This window comes from Colletotrichum fioriniae (genome assembly GCF_027942845.1).
Source record: "Colletotrichum fioriniae strain IMI 355084 chromosome Unknown scaffold_12, whole genome shotgun sequence".
In the NCBI taxonomy this organism is placed as follows: domain Eukaryota; kingdom Fungi; phylum Ascomycota; class Sordariomycetes; order Glomerellales; family Glomerellaceae; genus Colletotrichum; species Colletotrichum fioriniae.
This window is the reverse complement of record NW_027076848.1, coordinates 122316-147748: the sequence shown is the minus strand read 5'-3', so window position 1 is coordinate 147748 and position 25433 is coordinate 122316. Positions and strand designations below refer to the sequence as shown.

The 25433-nt window shown below is 53.2% G+C and overlaps 6 protein-coding genes and 1 non-coding gene across 7 annotated transcripts; 4 read left to right on the top strand and 3 right to left on the bottom strand.

Moving 5' to 3' along the window:
• Positions 1-822: 822 nt before the first annotated feature.
• N0V96_009241 (uncharacterized protein) lies at positions 823-3548 on the top strand (the record flags this gene model as incomplete). The annotated part of the gene is made up of 7 exons (XM_065758586.1): positions 823-888; positions 1215-1243; positions 1340-1414; positions 1589-2395; positions 2449-2610; positions 2663-3241; positions 3302-3548. 7 exons carry the CDS (start codon positions 823-825, stop codon positions 3546-3548), a joined length of 1965 nt encoding a protein of 654 aa, XP_065612651.1.
• Positions 3549-3873: 325 nt separating this feature from the next.
• On the bottom strand, positions 3874-5231 carry N0V96_009240 (uncharacterized protein; the record flags this gene model as incomplete). The annotated part of the gene is made up of 2 exons (XM_053195869.1): positions 3874-4842; positions 4905-5231. The coding sequence occupies 2 exons, from the start codon at positions 5229-5231 to the stop codon at positions 3874-3876; spliced, it is 1296 nt and encodes a 431-aa protein (XP_053046602.1).
• Positions 5232-5858: 627 nt separating this feature from the next.
• N0V96_009239 lies at positions 5859-5945 on the bottom strand. The gene has a single exon. It is a non-coding gene; the product is annotated as a tRNA-Glu (tRNA).
• A 1255-nt stretch (positions 5946-7200) lies between these two features.
• On the top strand, positions 7201-8190 carry N0V96_009238 (uncharacterized protein; the record flags this gene model as incomplete). Its single annotated transcript, XM_053195868.2, has 1 exon — positions 7201-8190. One exon carries the CDS (start codon positions 7201-7203, stop codon positions 8188-8190), a length of 990 nt encoding a protein of 329 aa, XP_053046601.1.
• Positions 8191-8565: 375 nt separating this feature from the next.
• ENA2_1 (P-type ATPase) lies at positions 8566-12042 on the bottom strand (the record flags this gene model as incomplete). The annotated part of the gene is made up of 4 exons (XM_053195867.1): positions 8566-9252; positions 9310-10772; positions 10834-11716; positions 11785-12042. 4 exons carry the CDS (start codon positions 12040-12042, stop codon positions 8566-8568), a joined length of 3291 nt encoding a protein of 1096 aa, XP_053046600.1.
• A 7976-nt stretch (positions 12043-20018) lies between these two features.
• Positions 20019-22011, top strand: N0V96_009236 (uncharacterized protein; the record flags this gene model as incomplete). Its single annotated transcript, XM_065758585.1, has 2 exons — positions 20019-20588; positions 20689-22011. 2 exons carry the CDS (start codon positions 20019-20021, stop codon positions 22009-22011), a joined length of 1893 nt encoding a protein of 630 aa, XP_065612650.1.
• Positions 22012-23326: 1315 nt separating this feature from the next.
• N0V96_009235 (uncharacterized protein) lies at positions 23327-25356 on the top strand (the record flags this gene model as incomplete). The annotated part of the gene is made up of 4 exons (XM_053195865.1): positions 23327-23853; positions 23909-23980; positions 24034-24384; positions 24438-25356. The coding sequence occupies 4 exons, from the start codon at positions 23327-23329 to the stop codon at positions 25354-25356; spliced, it is 1869 nt and encodes a 622-aa protein (XP_053046598.1).
• Between the last annotated feature and the right edge of the window lie 77 nt (positions 25357-25433).

The window sequence follows — 25433 nt, the reverse complement described above, 5'->3', positions numbered from 1 at the left end:
AACATCGAAATCAGTATCCATAGAGACAGTCAAGCCATCAGTGTCTGTTGATGGTACGAAAAAGGCGTCCTTCGCTATGATTGGGGCGGCACGGTTCGTACTAGGAAAATGGGCTAACGGCCCCATGTTCTATGAACATAGACACATCAGGCGAACCCAACCAACAGTCTTACTTAGTGTTCGTACCGCGGTCGCGTCTGAAGGAATGGAGAGAAAGCTTAATCACCTATTGCATCCCTACAGAAACTGGCAAAGCGGCACAATTTAGAAGGAGACAAGAGTCACCTGTCACATCATCACATGTGCCTCCCTCCAACTCATAAGAGAGGAATGCCATGATGGGACATATGCCCGTCCTTGTTCCAAGCGATGGTGATATCCCCCGCTTGGGACCTTGTGGGTTCCCCTCATAGACGTGCCGGGGCTGCACGGAGCGAAACCACGGGAAGCCATAGAGATCCTAGACTGAGTCCAATTTGCACCCGGCATCCCACCATCCCATGATCCCACAAGCTTTTCCCCTTCCTAGCCAAGCCCCCCCGTTTACGTTTCTCCAAATTCTTCCTAATGAACTCACCCCCTTCTCCACATCTTCGTCCTTCCCCCGCACTACACGTGGGTGCATATATGCATGTCCTGCTGCCGGGATTCTTCCTTTGACCCCCTTGTGCCGTCCATTCTTTTTTTTTTCTCCAGTCCACTGCCCCCCCAAACTCTGCTCCGACTCGGTCCGCTTCGGATCGAGGATCCCCTTCACTGCGGAACCAGGCTTTTTGCTGTTGCGGACGCTGTGTTGCTACGCCATGCCACCCAGCAGTTGCGATGGAGCCACTGGATAATGACACGATCAATGAGCCGTCGAGGAAGAGGTTGAGGACAAGCCATGCGGTATGTAAATTGCATTTTTTTTTTTAGAATCCTTGAAGCAAAACAGTTTACCTCTTTTGTAAGTATCGTATCGGGGCAGAACAATGTGACAACTCGTGTCTAAAATTCCACTGTCACATTGAACCGTCAAAAGAGTTCTTGACGAACACTGCTACTACCAAAAACACTGCGCGCTTAACTGCTTTCGTTGCACCATTGCGAAGATCTTCCCTCATTTCAGAGCACCATTTCTCTGAGCTTAAACTCTTCTCTCCCCGCATGTTCTGTGCGGCTATCCAGCCGAGAATCCGAAAAGCTCATCACTGACAACGCATCGCATACTTCAGTGCGACACATGCCGCGCAAGGAAGATCAGGTACGTGGTCCAAGACAACTCGGCCAAGCAACCCAGGTCCAGGCCGAACCAGTCTCTCGGGACAAGCATCAAGATTAACGAGACCTCACTGCACAGATGCAATGGCAACACGCCATGCGCATCCTGCTCTGCGTCGCATCAGGAATGCACCTATGGGTCCGAAGCTAATTCGTAAGTTAAAGAGTCCGGCCCTCAAAAGAACCACACTCATTTCCTCACGCCCCCCGGAGCCGTGATCCCCGGCGCAAAACACCGACTTCCGGACGCTCGGGGGAGCCTGGGGAGAGAAAGAGGAAAACTTGCTTTCTTGCTGTGAGTCTAAAATTCTGACCATCACGTCATTAGGCGCGGGAAGAGCGACCTCATCCTGGAGGGTGTACTCCGGGTGGAGAAGTTTCTTCATGAGATGAAGGCCACCATCGTCAGTCCCGCCTCCTCCACATTCCACTTTTCACCGAACCCATCTCACGATGGTGTGTTCAAGGGGACGGCGCCGTATGCCGATCACCGTCCGTCCGTGGTGTCTCCGGCCCTCCGATCCGCCTCGCGGGGGTCCTTTTCCGGGTCGCCTCTGAACGAGATCCATCACCCACAACGGACCCCCATCTCGGAGCCGCAGTATCAGAACAACTTTGAGAATGCCGTGCTCGACTCCATGCACACGAGCACCACAGAATCTGTGCTACAATGGCCTCATTTTGACGCCTTTCCGAATATGAGGGATGGATATGTCCCCATCTTCCACCTCGAACAGTCACGGCCCGCGGTGAAGACGCGCGCGACACCCGTGTATCCCTATGTAACCGCAGAGGACATTGACGAGATCATCGAGTCGTTTGAGCACACCATCAACTTTTGGTATCCGACCATGTCTCGCGGCCAGCTTGAGCAAGTTCGCAACCTGATCGCCGATGGCATTCCCGAGGGAGACAGCATTCTTGTCTGTCTTGCGCTGCTAACAATGGCGCTGGGGTGTGTCGGCTTAGTGACTACGGGCCTGGCGAGCACGTCTTCGTTGAGTGAGGAGGATCGTAAACGGAGGGCTTCCAAGAGGGCCATGGGTGACATGTACTTTGACAGTGTCTTGAAGAAGCTGCATGTGGTGCATACCAATGTTGGAAGCACTGCAACCCACTGCCTGTTCTTCACAGCGTGAGTATAGAGCCTTATGTTTCACTACAAAAAGTCACTAACCTAAACTTCAGGATGTACTTTGCATTTCTCCGTCGGCCTTTGCAAGCATGGGAATACATCAACGCAGCATCCGCAAAATGCCTCTTGCTTCTGTCGTATCCGCCAGAGTCCGAGTCCGCGGAAGACCAAGAACGAATCCGAAGGATCTTTTGGTCGTGCTACATTCTCGAGAGGTACCAGCCGTAACTGAAAACGTTGCCGGGCCTGCAGCTAACAAATTTCAAGTGACTATCTTGCAGAGCTCTCTGGGCTCCCGCAGTCGGGCGTCGCTCGCATCGAGTCAACAACACCTCTTCCAGGAGAATACAGCACACATAAAGACTCCCAAGTCGAGGAGCAATCCTCCCTCTACTTCCTCGCCTGCATTTCCATGCGCCGCCTTCTCAATCGCGTCCATCAGCTCCTCTACGCACGCGGAACCGGCGCGGCCCTCGACCACGCCCGTTTCCCCTATGTCGTCGCGGAGCTGAACCACCAGCTCGACGACTGGCGAGAAGTGCTTCCTCCGGCGTTTGCATTCAGCGTTGGATTCAATGAAGTAGGAAACAGCCAAAGTACCGCGACGGAGCACGGGGGCTTCCTGCGGCAGAGGTATCTCACCTGCCGGAGTGTGATTTACAGGCCGTACCTGATGTGGATGCTGAGTGGCATGGCTGGCGGGAATGGGGCCAGCTCCGAGCTGCTGGTCAACCAAGATGCGCTGAAGAATTGCAAGGCGTGTCTGGATGCCTGCCTGCTCCATATCCTCAACTTGAGGGGCTTTGGACAGACAGTCATGGTCGACACGTGGATCTGCTCTCTCTCGTAAGTTATGACTCGTGACCGTTCTACTCTGAGAGATGATGGCTAATGTAGGGGCTACAGTATGGCTGGTGCAATGCTTGTTCTACTCGCTGCGTGTCGTATCCCGGCATTGAAAGACATGATTGGGCCGGAAGTTCTGGGAGCTGGCGACCATTTGAAGCAGCTACTGCAAGGCTGGCAGAGTACCATGGGCGAGCCTACTTCTCCGAGCGTAAACCAGGCGATCCGGATCATCAGTGATGTGGACCGCTTCATCAAGGAGGTCTATAGGGCTGGTGATTCCTATTCCATGAGGCGGCATCCATAGCTCAAGTGAGGAGAGGTTGGTAGCAGAGCAAGTCATGTCAAAGTAAATATTCATTGTCTGGTACATACAGAGTGGGGTATGAAAATCGGGCAGTATACAAAACTAAGTAAATCATGCAAGCATGCTGCAGCATCGTCTGCCAAGCTTGGTATGGCGCTTTTCGATCCTAGAAAATGGGCTCAAGTTCCCCCGAACTTGCGGATCTTCGTCCCTAATCTTTGCCAATGAACGACTCGATCCATGCAAATCAATCCTATGCTCATTGCTGCAGCCCACCCTTGAGGCTGTAAACATGGTGCGCGCTCCCTCGTCAATCGTTGCGCGCTCAAAGATCAACCTTGACTGCAACAACACTGCCAGCCATGAAGCCAGTGACAAAAAGCCATGCCTTTCTTTCCCCTTTCTCTTGAGCCGGATCGATAGCGACCAAGACAGCCGCCGCCGCCGACCTGGCTCTCGTTCCATCGTCCTCGAACATTAACCTCTTCTCATAGCCGCCGTTGCTGCCCGCAGCTGGCTTGACGTACCATACCATCGACCCAATGTCCGACGTGGTATTGTGAACTTGCTTCGGGACATCGATAGGACGCGAAAGACCGGGGAGCACGAAACCGCTAGCATCGAAGACGTCAGTCTTGTATGGGTCGTCAAAATAGCTGGGGTTATCGATATATGAGTCCACCTGGACGGACTCGATGATGTTGACGGTGGTTTTCTTCAGGTCTGAAGACAGCTCGCCGATGAGCATTTCGCCGCCGGCACAGTTGCCGACCAAGATTTCTCCGGCTTCCCGACCGTGACCTAGGCCGTTGTTGTTGCGGATCCCCGAGAGAGCTACCTCAGCCTTGATGCCTTCTGTAGGGACCAAGGAAGACATCTCCTCGATGTGAACGTAGATGGTGTCGGTCCAGGTTGTGCCCGGCCATATATCCTCGACATGTCTTCCGACACCATCAGGGTAGTAATGATCGTTGGTCACATAGAAGGAGTACGGGTCTTTGATGAAAACGTCGTTGGGCGTCTTGATCAGCGGGTGGATGACGGTTCGCAGGTGCTTGGCGGTGGATGATCCGAGGATGTGGTGAAAGATTTCAACGCGCGATTGAGACTTTTGGGTGATTTTCTGAGAGTCCTGCCCTCCAAGCTTGGTTGCTAGGTAGTCTGGGTGTGGTACATGGTTGACGGCGAAGATGTAGACTGCATCGGCCCTCTTGGGGTCTGTAATGACATCGATGCCATGGGTAACATAGGTCGAGTCAAAATTCTCAAATTTGAGTCGTTTTTGGGTCATATCCTGATCCAGCAGGTAAGTCATATGTATAAGGCAGGATTTCAATTGACATCTCAAGCTCATACCTTGGGATCAATGACGTGAATAGAGCCCTTCTGTTTGCTTCCCACGAGTGGATCCGTGAGGGTTCCGAGGCCAGGGAACCATTTGGCACGGCTCTCCTCATTGTCTTCACAAGCCGTGAAGAGGAGACCGCTTGGTTCGTGGTAATGGACATCTTCGCAATGGATAGTGTCGTCAATATAGATGAGGTCTCCAGCTTGCGCCACGGCAGTGTTTAGCTTCTCGCGTCCGATTCCTGCAAGGGCGATTGTCCTCTTGGCTGCGGGAGCATAGTTGAAGCCTCCGAAGATGGCGAGGCCGGCTACCAAAACTGGAACCAATGCCGCCATGTTGTCCGCTGACGATGATGTGAAAGGTAAGGTACTGAAAGAAGTGTAGTGTATGATGAGGTAATGATTTACTCGGTTTCAAGGTATGCTATATAAGATGTGAAGAATTGAGGTCCTAGACAAGTATCCACAAGTCTGCTCCGGCGGTTCAATGGTTGTCCGTCGCCGAAATCCGGGCTCTCGGGTTTCAAGCAGTCAAGGACTCACGGTGAGGGGGAAAAGTCCGTGATGTGGACGGGGAGATGTGCTCGGGGACCAGGTAAGATCCGCTAAATAGCGTTCAAGGTTGCGGGAGTGGAGGTGTCTCGGAACTGAATACGTCACGCGTGCGGAGGAATCCCACCAAGCTTGAGGGTATTCTCCCGGCTACGCAGCACGCAGTAGGGAGAAAGTCTGAGAGGCTAGCTACGGATAGGTAGATCGCTTCTCCAAAGTCCAAATTAACCTCGGCTTAGTCAAGGCTGCCTTGACTCCAATTACGGAACGAATGGAAGCCAAGGAAGCAAGAAGATCAAAAGGAAGCTACCCTTGCATGCAATGGGTTTGAAGGTTAAGTCGACTAATAATGTCGATTATCTGCGGACCGTACCGTCGTCGGAGTTGTTGAGAGGGCCAAAAAGATTACATTTCCGAAACCGAGAATCGAACTCGGGGCTATGCCTAACCTCTCACAGAGATGAGAGGGCATCATGTTGGCCACTACACCATATCGGATGTGTTTGATGAAATTTCTGACTGGGAATTGAAGAGAAGTCAGTGAGGATTGGGAGAAGCTGGACGATCTCGGTGGGTTTGGTGGGTTTGGTGGGTGACGAACGGCCCCTCGGCGAGATCTGCGAGCCATTTGCGCCATGAAGTGGGTTGAAGATGGAAAAAATCAGGGCACACTAATTTGACGAAATCCGTCTGCGTTGTCTCTGCTCCATCGGCGCCACTTTCTGCTTGGCAGTTTGTTACTGAGTCAACGTGGGAATGGTAGGTGATATTAATGGGAGGACATCATGGGAATAAATACAACCAACATCAAAGTTCTGTCAACCATATGGTTGTAAAGAATGGAATCAGAACCTCTGCCCACGCTCCCGTTGCGCTAAGGATCATAGTTCAAGATCCCCAACTTTGAGCGGCGCGCGGTGGCTAGCTCCCGCACAAAGACAAGACGAAAGACCTTGAGAGCAGTGATGAACCAGGTTCATGAGATAAGAGTCAATTAAATGGGACTCTGCAGACTCTATCCGTATCCGAACTTCCGTCGGGAGCACCGCGACTGAGGTGGAGGGCCCACGGCTGATGCGATAGCTCACATGCCCCATTGGGAACTGGCCAAAGTCCTGGTTGGTCTAAGGTTTAGGGGAGCTGTGGCCAACAGTCTGTTCTGTGCGACAACTCTATCCGCCCTTGACCAACGGTGTTTGTCCAACACGAAGAAATCTCCGAGGTGGAGCGCTCGCTGACCTTGTCAGGTGTTCGGTGAGAGTCTTACCCTGACTGACAAGAGTTGACATACTTCAACCTTGAGGCTGCAAGAAGAGACCATAATGAAGCTGTGTGCGCCAAATCAACATACTGCTCGTATGGCTACGAGTCTAAGTCCCCGTGAGGCCAGTCTTGCCACCAGAATACAACGGGAAAAGCTTTGGAGAGATCAAGATGATAGATTCCAGAACTATCACGGAACGTCCAAGTACCTTGATGAATGTTTGCCGCTTGTGAGCAAAAGTCAACTCCGGCACCATGAACCCTTGCGATGAGAACCATATACAGGAGCAAGCCATCAAGGAGCCTCAAGTGAAGAATTCGCACAAAACTCTACATGTATAAATCTAGAGCACCTTTCTTTGCCTCTGCTTGATGAACCTCTTTTCTTTGTAACAATCTTTAGGTCTCATTCGGACTTGGCTTTCCCAGAGTCTTCCCAACCTCACCTCGAGCATTATCACCTCAAGAGGAACCTCAAATTATAACAACCATGATAGCCCCTACCGCCCTCCTCCTGGCCCTCATAAGCCTCATACCCTCGGCCATCGCCGCACAAGACAAGTCAAGATGTAGCCTCCAGAACCAACACCACCAAAACTACGCCCAAAACATCGGTATGCGCTACAAGGAGGAGTGCATCCGCGTCGGGCTTCACGTCTCCAACACGGGCGCCTGCAGGGTCTCGTGCGATCACCTCCCCACCTACTACGAATGGGCCAATATCTATGGGCGCGAAAAGACAGCGCGAAAGAAGGCGAGGCTGCAGGAGAGGAAGCGGGAGAAGCAACGGATGGCAGACCTCGCCAAGAAGCTTGGCCTTCCTCCTCTGTATAATACCACCACTCCTGATCCGTCTACGGCTTCTGCTCTCCCCGTGGCGGTGGGAAATGACAAGATGGAGATCGAATCAACTTCTTCAGAAGAGCCTGCAATGTTGCTCTCTACTCGTGGAATCACAGCAGCACCGACTGCTACCGCAGCAGCTCTCAAGATCGCAAATACATCGACTAGGCCCTGCAAGCCCAAGGAGATCTCAGGCTATGACCCCCTATGCACCCTCACCCGCAGAGTCCCCCGCTACTCCAAAATCCAAGCCGCGCTGTCTTCCTCCCTACAGGCAGCGGCGTCTACCCTCAACGCCAAAGCGTCAAGCTACCGCGTCATGCTCAACGATGCCAAAGCTACCGCCGTGGAAAAGACTGCCACCGTCACCGCGACAGTCGAGAAGCTGGTCACCAGATGCACATCATCGTCGTCAGCAAAGACTTCAACTACCAAGGCCGCTGGTAGCAACACCACACCTACCCCAATTGCACGTACAACCTCGACCAAGAAGCAGACGAAGGCGACGAAAACGACGACTTCGTTGAAACCCACTAGGACCATATATGTAGCCTCCGAGGGTTCATCTACCTCCATTATGTGGTCGATGCTCGTGGCGTGGATTGGTATTCAGGTCCTGTTTCTAGTAGTCATGTAGACACATGCAACGTGGTTATGGGAATGATGGGAAGAAGATTGGATGCGTAGGAGATGACTAGGTAGGAGTTAGTGAAAGTGGCTTTGAGACCCGTTCTCCGTCAAGGGCACAATGTCTCTATGGTCAAAAGGTTTGGTAGTCCAACAGTAATCTAATAAGTATTCGTTGAACAGTTACTCCTCGCATGTATTTTGCGGTAGGCATACTTGAAAAAAAAACAATGCTTTTCATTCTTGGTTGTTGTCAACCGCCTGTCTTTATCCACAAGTAAGTAGAAATTTAATATGAACTCATTGAATCATCACTTCACCTCCTATACTGTATCCTCATCAAATCTACATTCTTCCCCCCATTAACATTCTCACCTACCCATAATCACCTGCTGCCTCCACTGGAGTATCCGTAGCCCTTCTCCCGCATCTCCTTCTCATTCGTCATCGTCCGGCTGCCGAGGGTAGGCGAGGAATCGAGCGCAACGCCGCCAATGGTGTAGTAGTGGCCAAACACACGGCTCTCAAGGTCCTTGGTGCCGCCGTGAGTCTTGTGCGCCACGCGACGGAAGTAGACGCGCTTAGCCCACTTCCACGACTCCACGCCCATGAAGAAGAGCACCGCGCCGACGAAGACGATGCCCCACTCCCAGGTAATGGGTGCGTGCTTGAACACCTTGGTGTTGAGCACGGGAATGTAGGTAAGGGGAAAGATGGTGATGAAACCAATAAGGATAGCAAAGAAGAGAAGCTTATTGCGCCAGGTGTCCCAGAACCACTGGGTGAAGTACTTTGTGCTTTTGGGCTGCATGCGGAAGAAAGAACGGCGCATATTGACCATCTCCCAGGCGAGGAAGAGAGCGAACCAGGTCAAACTCGCGAAGCAGGTTGCGCGGGCGCGGAACACGGTATCGCACTCGTCCGAGTAGGTGTTGTTGCAGTTGCTACCGAATTGTCCATTGCCCCAGCCAAACATGACGAGCACGAAAGACGCAAGGCAGAGCGTCGCAGTCCAGACACCGTAGACAAGCATGTCGAGCATCAGTTCCCAGGTGAAGACGCCGATTTTCATCTAGACTAGGTCAGTGTCTTGCGTCAGGCATCAAAGAAATGGTGGAGAGGAACCTACGTCTTGGGGAGGTCGGTCCATGATATCCGGGGCAGCGACTTCGAACCCGAGAGCCATGTCAGGAAGACCAGAGGTAATCATGATGATCCACATGACCTCGACAGGCGCAAGGGGAAAGACGGAAAGTCCGCTATCATCCTTGAAGGCCAAGCCGATGAGAAGAGTCAGGGCCTGGGCGACGTTACAGGCCAACACGTGCAGAACAAATTTCTGGATGTTATCAAACATGCGACGACCTTCCTCGACGGCGTTGAGAATCGATGCGAAGTTATCGTCAGTGAGAATGATGTCGGACGCCTCCTTGGCGACATCAGAGCCGCTCTCACCCATGGCGATACCGACGTCAGCACGCTTCAGACTGGGGGAATCGTTCACACCATCGCCCGTCATGGCCACAAAGCGCTCACGTCGGTGGAGAGCCTCAATCATGCGAACCTTGGTCTGAGGGGCACAGCGAGCGACCACTAGCGGGAGGTTGGGTAGCTTATCAATCTCGTCGTCTGAAAGCTTGTCGAAGTCGTGGGCAGCCATGACCATCGTTTTCGCCACGCTCGCTGAAATCTCATTCATGCGCGTGGGCAGAATACCGACCTCGAGGGCGATAGCACGAGCAGTTTCGGGATGATCACCGGTAAGCATGTGAACGCTGACACCTGCCTCGTGGAACTTCTTGACAGAAGGGCCGGATTCGGGACGGGGAGGGTCATAAAGACCGATGAGACCACGGAAAGTGAGGTCCTTTTCGAAGTTGGCGCGATCAAGGTTATCATGGTTATCAACGGTACCAATGTCAGACTTGCTCGCAAAAGCCAAGACACGAAGTCCAAGGCGAGCAAGAGCCTCCATATTGGCCAGAATATCCTGCTCAACGTCCTTGGTAAGCTCGACGACATCATCGCCCATCTGGATCGTAGGGCAAGAAGAGATGACGCGCTCAACGGCACCCTTAGTGAAGAGCCAAGTCTTGTTTCCCGATACTGCCTTTGTCTGAGTGTCCTCGAAGATGACGGACATCTTTTTGACATCAGAGTCGAAGGGGAACTCGGCAATCTGCTGCCACCGGTTGGAGTCGCCAGCGAGACGGAGTCTGTTCCAGTTGAAGCGGGATGCGAATACCTGAATGGCAATCTCAGTAGGATCGCCACGGGCGTGCCACTCTCCCTCGGGGGTCTTGTGGACGTTGGCCAAGTTAGCGAGAGATGCGACGTTGAAGTAGTCCGCGAGAACGGTGCTCTCCTTTAAACAATTCTCGGCGTCGGCATTGGAGAAGGGCTCGCCATCACCTTCCTTGGAACTGAAGTTGATGTCCTTGGGCTGGTCAGAGCTGTGACCGAGGTCTCCCGTCGTAGGGTTGAAGGGCTCGTTAGTGTTGCTGACGGAGAAGGTACCCTTTCCGGGAACCCAGGCCTTGCGGACAACCATCTTCCCTTGGGTAAGAGTTCCGGTCTTGTCAGAGCAAATGTCTATGAATGAATTAGCATCTGGCATAGGTAGGTATCGTCAATGTTTATGTTGGCAACCTACTCGTAACACCACCAAGGGCCTCCAAACTCTTCAGCTGGCGAACAATAACGTGACGCTGGACCATGCGTTTAGTTCCAGCAGCCATGGTAATAGTCAAGACCACGACCAGCGAGGCAGGAATCATCGCGAGACCAGTAGCAACGGCGTAAATCACGACCTCCTGTGTTGTGTTGAACTTGTTTGCTCCTAACACGATTAGGGCGCACACGACAGCGGTACCGAACAGCAGGATTGCCAACTTGGACAGCTTTCTCTGAAGGGGTGTCCCAACATTGACGCCCAAGAAGCGTCCGACGGCATCGGAAAGGGTCAAAGTCCATGCTTGAAGGTAGCGTCCAAAGGTGGCGGAGCCGTCCTCCTTACGCTTGACCTCTCGGCGGCGTGAGTTCTTGCCCCGGAGGGCGGCAGCAATCTGACCAATTTCGGTGTACATGCCAGTAGCGAAGACGATACCACGGGCACGTCCCTTTGTAACGGTTGAAGAGCTGTAGGCAACATTGAGGCGGTCACCAGGTCCAGTCTCATCATCGAAGGTCTGAGCAGCCTCTTTGCGGATGGGGAGAGACTCTCCCGTGAGCAAGGCTTCGTTTGTTTCAAAGTTGACAGCTTCGATGATGCGAACGTCGGCGGGGATGGTGTCACCAGTCTTGAGCTCGACCATGTCGCCAGGGACAATCTCAACGGTGGGGACGGTGATGTTGCGGCCCTCGCGTACGGCCTGAGCAGTGGGCGAGCTAAGTGATCGAAGCGAATCCATGGTCTTTGCGGCCTTGAACTCTTGATGGAATCCGACAGTAATGTTAAGGAAGATGACACCAGCGACAACGCCTCCTTCGATCCAAGACTTGATACCAAAAGAAGCGCCCATAGCGAGGATCAAAACCTAGTGGAATGCCTAGGTCAGTCTGTCGTTCTTTAGATGGAAGAATGAAGAAGGCGACGAAGTCATACCAAGGTCATTGCATTGGCAATCTGTCCAATGAAGATCTTGACGGGCTGAACACCCTTATCGGCGCCGAATTCGTTGCGACCATACTCTTCAAGACGAGTTTTGGCGTCCTCGGGAGACAAGCCGTCGTCTGGGTTGGCCCTCAACTCCTGAACGACTTGTTCGGTAGCCAGAGCATGTGCTGGTCGGGACATGGGCTTATTAGACTGTCCGGAGACGTGATTGGCCATAGCTTCGGCCTCGGGATCTTTCTTTCCCATGTTGACCGTTGTTTACCGGGGGAAAAGGGTAGATTGATTGATTGTGAAGAAGGATAGGACAGGCAATGATGTATTATCTTCCGGACTGCCTGGTAGAAGCTCTCCGAGAGATTCCAAGAGCGGTCGCCGGGACCAATCGGAGCGAAGGGATGTGTAAGTCTTTAGACAGATACGGGCTGGAACGGGCAAAAGTGTGAGTGCTCTGCTCTTATCCAGGTTCAAGCACTTCTACCCCCTTAAGGTCAAGAGAACAGTCGAGCATGAGTAGTAGGAGAGATGAGGTGATGACAAGAAGTCGTGCTGGGACTTTGTTCAGATTGTGTCGAGAGAGATGAAGAACGAAAAGCCAAAGACTCGAGAGGGGAGTTGGGAGAACATGTATACATGTACTTGGTGGCCTAGAACGGGGAGTCGTCCCTGGGCGTTATGACTTCATAACGAGATAGACGGACAGTACGAGGGGGGCGTAAAACGCCCACATCTATCTGTCTCCTCGCGGTCCGCGACAAGCGTTCTCGTGGGTGTCGTGGGCGTATTCCTTCAGCCTTGGCGGCTCTGCGCGGGGCTCTGTCCAGGGTACCCCCAGGCTTTCCATGATGTTGGAGCAAACTGAAGCTGTTCGACCGAAAATCGGTCGTGAACACGCGAGCGGTTCAATAGCACGCAATCCAGATCTTGGTTGGATCTTGACGCCCTCGCCTGCCATGTTGAGCCGCCGAGACTCTGGGCAGCGGGCCTCATTCTGGGCAGCCCGCTCCTCGAGAGGCTGAGAGCGGTGCTGGGCATTGTAATGGAGAACACAATTGGACCCGCCAGAGACAAGAGCATGGAGGAGGGGGTGGGTGAGGTTGAGGGATCGATGCTTTCGGTGATGAGTTTGGCTGCGCCCAGAAAGATAGAAGACGAGAGTTTCTGCCTTCTCCACTACGCCACCGTCCAGTAAAACATCTCTCTGCCTTCCAAGAAACATCCATTGTGGGGATACCCTCCTTCTAGAAGGTTGCCAGTTGCAGGGGTGCTGTCACCTCTGCAGTAGTGTACCTGCAATAGTGCCAATATCGTATACTGTGGTTGGTCATAGACTGTCCCCGTACAGTGTTCCCAAAGTTTAGTGTAGGGTTGACAGGTCTGAAGAGCAACATCGGCGGGCTTGCGATAAGGCCGAGTCTAGCTAAGCGTCGCTGAGTTGACTCCGGGGTGTCCCATTTGTACGGATAGGGATAATAGTTTTCGAGATGAAAAACGCCGCCGGGCGATGATCATGATTGTCTCTGAGATATGTGCACATCCAAGAAAGTGCCCAGAAGCTAACGAGTTTCCTGGGCAGCGCGGTTGGTATGTCGGAAACAGCTCTCCAAGACTCGTGTTTGATAGAGGGGAATCGCAACGAGGGGCTCTGTGACAGTTTCTCCGCCGTTCTCCACTCTCCCTGCTGCCGGCTGCGCGGCGGCCAACGTGCTCATCCTGCTCTTCCGGCTCCTTCTCATAGCCAGGACCTAGACATGCCAGAAGGTGACGCACACACCATACGACAACGGCCGCACCATTTGTTTAGGAGGCCTCTCAGTGCTCTGCACAACTATAAAGCGCCGTCTGTTGTCCGGGTTGTTGCAGGCGAGCGGCTGTTTTGTTGAACGTCTTCGGCGCCGAGGGCAAGACGCCGGCACCGCCAGAATCGCAAGAGCCCCCGATATTTTCGGCCGCCCTTCGAGTTTCCCCAGCCTTAGATGTGCCTATTCGAACCTGGTCGGTGGGCTCCGAACCTCCGGCAACCCGGACGCCCATCCTCAACTCACACCATGTCTGCACCTCGTAGGGTCAGTCAAAGTCCTGCCCTCACTATTCTTCTCAACTTCTCCCCTCACGACTTGCTTTGGACCCCGCGCACGAGAACGCCTGCCCAGAGTTCAGTCAAATTACGGCTGCGAGGAACGTGGAGAGAGCGAACATGAACCGGGATCTTGACCCAGTATCGCCGACTCACGACACTCCGGGCGCAACACGAGCGGGGGGAGAACGGGTCTGCCCAGAAACACAGCCACCCCGTGTGAGACGCCTAGATACTGGGCGAGAAGTGTGGGAGCCTGATTCGGAGACTCATCGAAATGTGTTGAGAGATATCGTGAGCCCCTCAGATAGGCCGATATTTTCTAGGCATAGAAAGACAAGGCCGCGAATAGCCCGACCTATCCAGCTACAACCACGCCTTCCCGCGTACTATGTCAGTGCATGTTTGCGGGATACTCGGAGCAGGGTCTTTGCCAAATCGTCCAGCATGCCTCATCGCCTTTCTCCATTCGGTGTCGCAAGAGAAATTGGTCAGCTGATGGTATTGGACGGCGGACGCCTTGGCCGCCCCGAGGTGGACATATGAGGTGGGTTGCGAATGGGAAGAGTCGAGCCTCTGGTAGGTCAGTCTGCCAGCCAAGGGATTACGGGCAACTTGGCGGTTCTTGGCATGTCTGCTGGGCGCCGGCGCCGCTCCTCCAGAGTCCACTTTCCTCTCCTCCAGCGCCGCCGCCGGCTCTCCTGGGGTCCGTGGATGCGTCTTGTTGTTGGAGGATTGGAGTCTGGAGTACTCCGTAGATGCGTCCCACCTCCAAACCTCGGGGTCTCCACGGAGACTCGTTCAAAAGTTTCCAACTTTCTAACTTTCTGGAGGGATAGAGGGGATAATTGTGGAGGGGCACTCCCTGGTGAAAGTCATCGTCACCCCAACATTCCCCCGCCCATCCACTGAGAAGGTCAGGGTATGTATCTAAGGTCGACGAACCCCTCCGTTGCTTCGTTTGTTGCGTTTCGTCCCCTACCTCTTTGCAATTCGGTCTATTTGCCCAGGAGTCCAGACTTCAGGCTCATTAGGCTGGCGTTTAGGAAATGGAGGCAAGGTAAAAGAGGCGTTCCGCCGCCTACCAAGGGTACCAAGACCAGTATCACACGCCAGTTTTACGTCACAAACCATGTCTATTTCCTTGAACCCCAGAAAGATTTACACCTAAACAGGTGTCTGATTCGGTGCAATTTGTAGCCAAGGTTCTTGGCCCACGAACAACGATATCGCGAGGATGTTGAGCCGGGATGAACAGAGCAACTGAAGGATAATAACCAAGCAGGTGTGACCTTGTTGGAACTCATCAACTCATCGTTATCTCAAGCAAACGGCGAGGCTTGCCAGGAAGACTGGGCGCCCAGCTGTGAGAACACCATAGCTGAGCGCCGGTGCTCTTGGGTGAATGAGGGGTATCGGTGGCTGTTGGCAGAGAGCTTGCATCTAGCGTATCACCAACTCGGCTCTTGACTCCAGCCATTCATGAGCGTTCTGTAGGTGTGCCTTGTCGGTCTATGTAGCGTTTGGTGTCATCTGATCAGCCTTGATTGCGCCGCCGCCGCTTGTCGACATCTGCTGAGTTAAATGGTCGCCATCGCCGCATTTCTCACCACGAAATGCGACGTGCATCTTTCGAAAGCCACAACACAGCCCGTTATTGGCATCGAAAAACTCACGATTAACCAGCCCAAGAGGTGCCCGCTATTGCTTTCAAGTCGGTTCAGGAGTCTGACATGCCCCTCATCGGGCACCCACCGGCTGCATGGACGAACTTGGCATAATTTTGCTTACGCTTTTCATGGTCCTTCTCGTCTGCGGGCCTCTGTACAGACCGTACTGAACCCCTCTCTCCAGTCAAAATTGCGACGAGGAGCTGATGAGCACCCGTGTCGACAGAGTCCGCCTCACGTATCTGCGCATACAAGACCGTGGCAAATATCATCCTAGGACATCAAAGTTTCAAGATGCCCGACGAAAATTGAACACAGTCTCTGAGTGCCATAGCACTTACCTGGAGGGCTTGGATCTTGAGTCGAAGCTCACTCAGCATGACTCGGAACCGGAATGGTGAGTATCTCTCGCCAAGTTGTTCACTGAGGGGAAAGCCTTGGGCATGAGGCGTGCGCTATCTCCGCGGGGGAAGCCGACGACAGAGTTCGCCAATGCATAATCCACCGACGTCGCTAACGCTGCCACCGATAGTCCCATTTGCATCGGTCCACTGTTCGTCTCAAGCAATTGCAATGCGGCCGGAGCAGTACCGACGCAAGCAATCGCCCTGAAGGCCCCCGATTCCGGTGGGGACAGCCGTGTTCCAGAAGGAAGTGGAGAAGAGCCAAGCCGGTCTATAGTCGGAGGCACGAATGAGGGTCGTGATGTGAAGGCCACACTGCGAAGTTGGAGCATGCCGTGGCCGTGCAAGAGGAAATTGTCCGCGTCGGCAAGTGAAACGTCCGAAGATGATATCTTGACGCTGAAGAACTGCCAACATGCTTTCCACGCCAAGTGTCTCTCGTCGTGGTTTCTGATTGAGCGATTTGACTGTCCCGTTTGTCGTAGTCAATATTGGCAGACGCGGGAGACTCGGGCGAGGGTGGCGACCGCACCGGCGGCGCCGGTGCCGGAGAGCGGGTCTATTGAAGACAGATCCGGTATCACGCCACCAGTCCCGGCTCGGCTTGCGGCCGGGCGGATGGCAGTGCGTGTCATGTGATGCCGATGCATGCTAGCTTGGAAGAGAGTCTGTCCCCTTTCTTCGTGTAGCTGTCCAGATACCCCAGCGCGGTTGAGCAGGAGTCGGATCGTGCACTATCGTATTGTTTACCTAGTAGTTCTCAGTATATTCTTGCAATTCAAAACACCTTTGCCAGTCATTCGCCATGTGCAGTGCATTTGTGCAGCCATTTTGCAAGGGTCTGGTCACCGAAGGTAAACGGGCGGTGCTGCCTTATTACGTTTAACCTCGCGACATAGCTAGCTGAGCATTTTTCAACCAGCTGGGGATCGTGAGAGAGAGAGTTGGTTGAGTATTCATCGCTCCAATGCGGCGCGTGAGCCTGAGGTAGGGCGCCGTCCAATCAGTGGATGCGCAAAGATGGCTAAGCCTAGCAATGGTGCCGTGACCGAGAGAGGAGATACGTGGGGGCTTTGTCAGTGCAGATAGGTCTTTCGATTCTCGTAAGATAGGACTGGCAAAGTCTCCAAGGTTGCGCGTATTGCCGAGCAGTATCGGAAGCGTAGGCCAACCACGAGGCAGCCAGTAAGCGGGAGTTGGACGACATCGAGATCGCATCGTCATGGAGCCGGAGGTTTTGCTCAGCTCGCGGACCAGACGGTCTGGGGGTGGCGCACGGTGAAGCTGGAGGCGCAGGGGTCGGCTGCATGGTACATTGGCTGACAAGATGTGTAGTTGACGAGAATGCCACGATCAGATGGCTGCTTGTATTCACGATTGCTGATAGGCAATCAATCGTCGAGGATACCGTATTGTACATGTCGGCCCGGCACCGAGAGTGTCATAGGAGTCGTTATTTTGCAGTTTGCTGGACAAACACATGCAGCGATGCAGGCAGTTGGTACGATGCGGTACTGCCAGGCAAGCCGCAACTCTCAGGTTGTTTGTTTCGAGGTGGAGTCCCAAGTCTGAACGGTTCTTCTCTTGGATAAGGGAGGTGAGATTTTGGCTGGGTTCGGTGAGCTCGACTTGCGCAGGGCTAGCGGGAACGTGCATATTACCTGCTGGGATGATGAATTGGTGATGGAACAAGCCGAATGTGAGTGGACGACGGAGCTTGTGTTCCCTTTGGCATTTGTACAGGTAGGGCAGACGGGGTGTGGCTGTTTCCAATCACGGCTCGAATAGCTGCCTACCCTACGGCGGGTGCGGTGACATTGGTGAATACCTAGTGAAGTGGATGTCTCTGCCTCCGTCTCTGGCAATAGCACGATGAGGTCATTGCGAGGAGGCTGAAATGGTATATGAAAGATGTGTGGAGAGAATGGGGGCGTTGTTGGGTGGACTCTGCAAAGTCTGCTAGCAATCCGTGCCGTTTGCCGTTGTGTAAGTTAAATGTTTTTGGGGCAAATCCAAAGGTGCGATGAAGATGGAATGTCGATCTCGCAAATGGAGAATTGGAGACGGTGAATTGAGTACCTTATGCGAATTCTACCCGCTTGGCTTCATTGGGTCTCCTGCTTGGTGTAACGAATGTCTGGGCCCGCCTTCCTCCTAATGCTTCATTCTTTAGACTAGGGAAGGAACCAGACCAAGATACCTAAGGTAGCTCTCACCTTCCATTCATGCAAGGTACTTACCACTAAGGTACGGTACGTTGAAGAAGAAAGATGAGGAAGGTGCTTGCTAAGGTAGGTTATTTGGAATTTGATACGATGACAAGGCCTTTCCTAAGTCTAGAAGGCACTGGGTGCGCACTTGCCATGCACACGGCTCAAGAGCAAGACTTGAGGTAAGGTAGGTAGGTAGTTAGGCAGGAGGAAGGCACAGGAGTGGTGTCATGGTGGTGACGTCGGGAGCTCCTACTATCGATTTAGTCGAGGTGCGTCTGTGTCTGCGCTGTTGGAGGAATGACGCACGATGTGTGGTCCGTGCTCTCCACACCTACCTCATAGCTCAGTATCGTCGATTCGTCCCTTCCTTCTATTCCACTTCCACGAATGCAAACGCGCCTTTTGCTCCTGCGCTTTCTTCTTTTTCTTCTTTTGCCCCTTCTTTCTTCGCATGCTTGGATACTGTGAGGAATCAAACTTACTCATCAGGTAAGCGCCGTCTTCGTCTCTTCCCTAGTCGAGCGTGGACTGTGGCGTCTCAACTGCCTGATTACTCATGTGGCGGTTTCGCGTCCTCGCTTCAACTTACTTTAGCTGTCTTCTTCTTCTACCTTACCTTCACAGACTCTATTGATCCCACGCGTCATACCTCAAGGGACGAGCTTCTTCGAGTCGGAATGTGGTACCGTGTGGGGCCTGGTCCATATTAATTCAAAAAATCAGAAAGCAAAAAGTAGAGTCGGCACAGCAGCAAGAATTGAGGCAAACCTCGAGATCGTTTGGCCCTAACCTTACCTGATACTACCCCTTAGGTTCCTCTTTCTCATCACAAACATGAGAAGGCTACCTTACCTCTAGGGTGAGACTAAGTGATTGGCGACATGATCGGGACCCTAAGGTACCTTAAGGTAGGTAGAGAGCACCCGTCTTACCTTAAGGTAGCTTCCATTTCCAACTCCCATCCTTCCCGTCCTTTTCCCTACCTACCTTATGTACCTTCCATTAGTTCGAGTACCTATTTCAAGCTAAGCTAAGGTAGACACTCGCCTCTCTTACTAGCCCGTTCGCGCCAAGGTACATGGTCCTTTGTACCTGACTCCCATCCGACGTCTGTCCCTCGTGCGCGCAGTGCTCGGTCTGTGGCCCCGTTGACCTCATCGACGTTTTCCATCTCTTCGCTTCGTCTCTGCCTCTCTCTTACTCCCGCCTCTCTCCCTCTTTCTATTCTCCGCCCTCACATACCCTCATCCTTTGCTTTACTCAGTGCGCGCTGCATGTGACTTGAGAAATCCCCCTTCAATTCAGCTTCAACTCATCCTAAATCATCTGCTCCTCTCTTGCTTTCCCCATACAGTCTCGTTGCACCTGTCATCGTCTTCCTTCCCGTCCTAATTCAAGAGAGTATCATCCTGAACAAAGCACCCTATTACTCACACAACATCCTTCGAAGTACCTCACTCGATCCGAAATTCGGTCACCTGCAGTAGCCCCAAGACGTCTCTACGTAATTCGCATCCATCTGACACCCAGCCATCCGTATTACCTTAGTTCCCACCTGGCAAACATCCACCTTCGAGCATAACTATCCTAGGGCTCTATACTACTACGCGCTTCCATATCCATCACCTTGCCAGACCACTTCTCGCCAGATCCGCCCGCTCCTACCGTCTTTGACTGCATGAGGAGCTTTTCTTCCGCCGCCACCAATCATCTGTTGTATACCCAACGACTTCTTCGTGCCACGAGCCCTCTCGTGCCGTCACTCGTCCCGCCCCTGAGCTCATTGCTCGCTTGTGTCTCCCGCGCCCATCAGTACTCGTTTGGACGACCATTTACTCTACTTAAGTGCTCATACACCACCATGACCGCACCCAAGCGAAAGAAGTCTGGTATAACCAATGGACAACCTGCCACCACCGACGCTGCCAATCCCGTCCCCGATACTCCGGCTCCGCGCCGATCCGCCAGAAACATCAGCGACGTGAAACCAGTCACTAAGCCCGGCGCCGCCATGAGTCCCACAGAAGCCGACCTTGCAAAAGACCAACCACCGGCTAAGCGCCGCCAGATTAGCCGCAAGAAGGTCGAGTCTGAGAGTAGCGTGCGCCGTGCCATAAGAGAGCTCACCGAAATGGAGAATCGTCTACAGAATTCCACGAGAAACCAGCGTCTTGCCATTGAGGCAAGCCATGTCCCGCCTTGTGCAGACGAACCCCACTCAGAGAAACACTCATACAAACCTCACATGACGATCTATGCATCAGATCCGGAAAAACTTGCCCGGATGGCTGAAGAGGAGCGATCCGGTACTCCCAGTTTGGATGCCGCCCCAATTGAAGGTCCAGCCGGGGAAGGCGCTGTCGGTGACGTCGAGGACGACAAGGTGCTCCTCGAGAACGCCCCGGAGAGAGGTGCCGGTCGAGAGCCGCCTGTGAACAGTAGTTACTTGCCCCTCCCATGGACCGGAAGGCTAGGTTATGTATGATCCTCCGAATCTTAGACCTCGATGCTATCGACTAACACTGCATCAGGCTTGTCTCAATACCTATCTCCGCGCCGCAAATCCACCCGTCTTCAGTTCGAGAACTTGCCGCATAGCGTCCATCTTGCAACACCGTCACCCTCTCGCGGATCCATCTCAGCCTGAACACGCTACCAAGAATCGCCCTGACGAGAACCAGCCAGCCGATATTAGGCGCGGTCAGAAGTATGTGGAGGAGCTGGGCCTGGCCAATGCTCGAGATATTGTCAAAATGCTCCGGTGGAACGACAAGTACGGAATCAAATTCATGCGACTGAGCTCAGAAATGTTTCCATTTGCAAGCCATGAGGAATACGGCTACCGTCTTACACCGTTCGCTGCGGAGTCCCTTGCAGAAGCGGGAAAAGTCGCTGCACAACTGGGCCACAGATTAACAACGCACCCAGGCCAGTTTACTCAACTCGGTTCACCGCGCAAAGAAGTCATCACGGCCGCAGTTCGAGATCTGGAATATCACGATGAGTTGCTCAGTCTTCTCCGCCTCCCCGAACAACAGAACAGAGACGCCATCATGATATTACATATGGGTGGCACTTACGGCGACAAGGCGTCTACGCTGGATCGATTCCGTACCAACTATGCCAAGCTGTCACAGTCTATCAAAAATCGACTTGTCCTCGAGAATGACGACGTTGCTTGGTCTGTTCATGACCTACTACCTATTTGCGAAGAGTTGAATATTCCAATGGTTCTTGACTTCCATCATCACAACATCATCTTCGACGCAAGCCAATTACGTGAGGGTACCGAGGATATCACAAAGATTTATGACAGAATTAGTGCCACATGGACGCGCAAGAATATCAAGCAAAAGATGCATTACAGCGAGTCGTGCCCGAGCGCTACCACACCACGGGATCGAAGAAAGCATTCCCCGCGAGTGCGCACTCTTCCGCCGTGCCCTCCTGACGCGGACCTCATGATCGAGGCCAAAGATAAGGAGCAGGCTGTTTTTGAACTCATGCGCACATTCAGGCTTCCGGGATGGGACTCGTTCAATAACGTAGTCCCTCACGAGCGACTGGATGAAGTCCGGCCTAATAAAGCGGCCGCCAAGAAGGATGGCAAAAAGAAGCCCAAGAAATCCAAGAAGAAGAAGGATGAAGACGAGGAAGATGAGGAGCCAGAGGAACCTGAATCCGTCGTCGTGGAAGAGAAAACCATAGCCCCTGAAGATTTCGGCATGGGTGGTCCGCAACACAGGGTGTACTGGCCCGAGGGCATGGAAGAATGGTTGAGGCCTAAGAAGCGGGAGGTAAAGAAGGCGAAATCCACACTAATCAAGGAGGAGATCAAGAAGGAGGATGATTAATGTCGTTACCTTGTGGTATAACGATGGGGGTTCCACCGTGTACTATCTGTATGAAGTCAAGGCTGGCGCATTGTCATCGAGACATGGTTCAAAATAAGAGAAATGAATTGTACGATATCGGAAAATGAAAGAATCATCAGTATCTAGGGTGTTTGAGCCTTCGATGTGTTCAAAACATGGTGGGCACCGCACGGCTTATGTTGACAAGTAGGATGATAAGACTGGCCCTCTGAACACTGTCCCTTTGCGATGGGATTCGACGGATAGTTGTATAACCAAAGTCGATGGTGCACACGACGTCGATTGGTAGACTCAATAACCCCATCGACGATTTTCCAAGCAACCCAACCCAACGCCGGCTTCACAGACCGAGTACGGTGTAGATTATGCGCGTTGGAAATTCTGCACCCGTCATAATCACACACAGATTGGAACCATGGCATGGCGAAAGTCTCGCCAATGGTCATGTGAGCTCGCAGGACCCGTGAGACTTGGCTGCATAATAATGTCGACCAATCTGCGCACTTTCATATACCTGCCATCGAGAACGTCATTGATGTCGACAACTGCCGAACACCCACCACCTCGGCCCATCTCAATCGCGATACTTTCTATCCAGCAATTGCTCGAGATTCTCGTATCTCGATAAGTCTTGACCCCATTATAGATAGAAGACGGATCAATTGAGCCGAGTCACCCCACATCCGTCACCTTCACCTTCGAGAAGGTCGAGAAGGGGGTTGCGAAAAAAAAGTCAATGACCAGATGATTGTGATAGCCACGCGGGATAAATTGACAACCAACAGTCCCCCCGGGACTACAGTCGTCAAATCACCTTTGCCGGCTGCCCGTCTGTCGTCAATTCGCTCCAAGGAGGGTTGCAATGACCTTTTCCTTATCAAGGTTACAGCGTGCCCAGGGGTTGAGAAAGCTTAGCTCGGGAGGGAGATAGGATGGCGAGAGGGGAGAGGGGGGGTTCATCCTTGAACGGCTCCAATCTGTTCCGGAAGATGAACAGAGACAGAGGCATATCGCGGGGGTTCAGGGTATCTGAGCTCTGGCTGAGTTGAAGTGATATTATCAAATGTCACTCTCCCCGTGCGACTGTGGTATCGGAGTGATAGTTGGACGGGCCGATATCAGAACTGCTACGTTACGATCAATTGAACTCATAAACGAACTCTTTCCCCATATTCAGTCTCAGTCATGGAGTCTTGTTTCTATGTATCAACTCCTCCTTCCCCGACATCAGTGCCTCCATGACCCTTCCCGCCTGAAGTCGTCCCAACCCTGAGACACGATAACCACACAAACAATGTCTGCCCACCACACCGTACCCGCGCCCACGGACGACGTTCAGAAAGCTCAAAACAAACCACAGTCCCTCCTCGACCACACCCCGTCCCGCCAAGATGGGCAAACCTTTTACACCATGGAGCCACCGGCGGTGATACTGCACGACCCTAACGTGACGTTTGAAGAGTATCTCTACTGGGCCGAAGTCACGCGCGCCGAGGAGAAGCTAGCCAACGAGCGGTACCTTCACTCTCGAGGACCCGTGACGCTCAAGAGTGTTGTGAAGGACCGGTTCAGGAAGGGCGATGAGCATGTGAGGTTCCAGGGGGGCAGCGAGGGCAGTGGAAATGAGGATGTCGGTGCTGGTGCTGGGGAGAAGCAGAACGGGAGTGGAAGCGATAAGGCTTTGCATCCTGCAGAGAGTAGAGATGGCGGTGTCGTTACGCCAGAGGAGTGGAAGACGGCGAGCAGAGCGGTGAGGACTGCTGGTTGGGGTGCTGTGTTTTACCTCATCACCACGGATATCCTTGGGCCGTTTTCTACGCCGTGGGTTTACTTATTCTTAACTCGTGACCGAAGCGTAACTAACATGATAGTCCAGCTGGGCCTTTGCGCAGATGGGCTACGGCCCTGGTATCGCGCTGTACACCGTCTTCGGCATCATGTCATTATAGTAAGTCTCCCAAAGACCACCCTCTTGGACAACAAGTGACTGACCGATTCAAGCTCCGGCTGGATCCTCTACAAGGCTTTCCTGGGCCTGGACTCGGACAGATACCCACTCAAAGGCTACGGCGATCTCTACTTCCGCGTCTTTGGGGCCAAGGCGCGGCACGCCATCAACTTCGCCCAAGGTCTCCAGCTCATGTTATTTGTGGCCGTGCTGATCCTCGCCAACGGGCAGTCCATCTCGCAGATCAGCAAGGGCCCCAACGGCAACGCGGGAATCTGTTTCGTGGCGTGTCTTGTCATCTTCATGGCGGCCGGGTTCATCTTGGGCCAGATTCGGACGCTGCAGCGGTTTTCGTGGATTGCAAACTTGGCTGTGTGGGTGAATCTACTCATCATTTTCATCTGGTAAGTCTTGGAAAAGTATGCAATTCGGGTTGATGTTGACACCGGACAAACAGCATGGGCGTCGTGGCACACTCCCCTCCCAACTTCGCCGCGACCCAGGCCTCCTTCGGCGACACCTTCGGACCCGGCCCCGTCATCACCTACGCCGGCACACCCCCACCGGGCATGGCCTCGGGCGGCTCCGGCTTCCTGGGTTCCATGAACGGGCTGAACCAAGCCGTCTACTCGTACGGCGGCTGTCTCATCTTTGCGGCCTTCATGGCGGAGATGCGGCACCCCATGGACTTTTGGAAGGCCCTTCTCTGCGGCGAGGTCTTTATCTACGTGTGCTATCTCGTCTTTGGGCTGTACGTGTACTCCTTCCAGGGCCAGTACGCCTTCAACCCCGCCATGCAGAGTCTGTCGCCGTACTGGTGGCAGACGGCGACCAATATTCTAGGTCTAGTGACGGGGTTGATCGCGGCGGGGCTGTATGGAAACATTGGCATGAAGGTCCTTTACGTCGAGCTGTTGCAGGAGATCTTTGGAGCGCCGCCGTTGACCGAGTCCGCGGGCAAGATGTTGTGGGCGGCGGTAATACCCGTGTACTGGGCTCTCGCCTTCATCATTGGCGCCGCTGTGCCGCAATTCTCGCTGGTGTCTGGATTCATCGGGGCGTTGTTCATCCTGAGCTTCACATACACCCTTCCGGCGCTGCTGGGCCTAGGTTATTGGATTCGGAAGGATGCAATGGTGCCAGAACAGGAGACGTTTGACCCTGCTACGGGTAGGTACGCGTATGTTGATGGTGGGTTTCAGCGATACCGAAGAGGGTTTATGAAGAGGCCTCTCTTCAATGCTTGGAATATCGTCTACATGCTGGGAGGGCTTGTTACGACAGCGTTGGGCATGTACTCGTCGATTGAGGGGTTGATTGCGGCGTTCAACGGAAAGTCCCAGGCCACGAGCTTTGGTTGTGGAAGTCCAGTCTGAGTTACTTAGGCTGGCTTAGGAATGGTACTTTGGCAATTTTCATTAGTTGCTGCTGGATAGAGAGCTCACGGCTCACT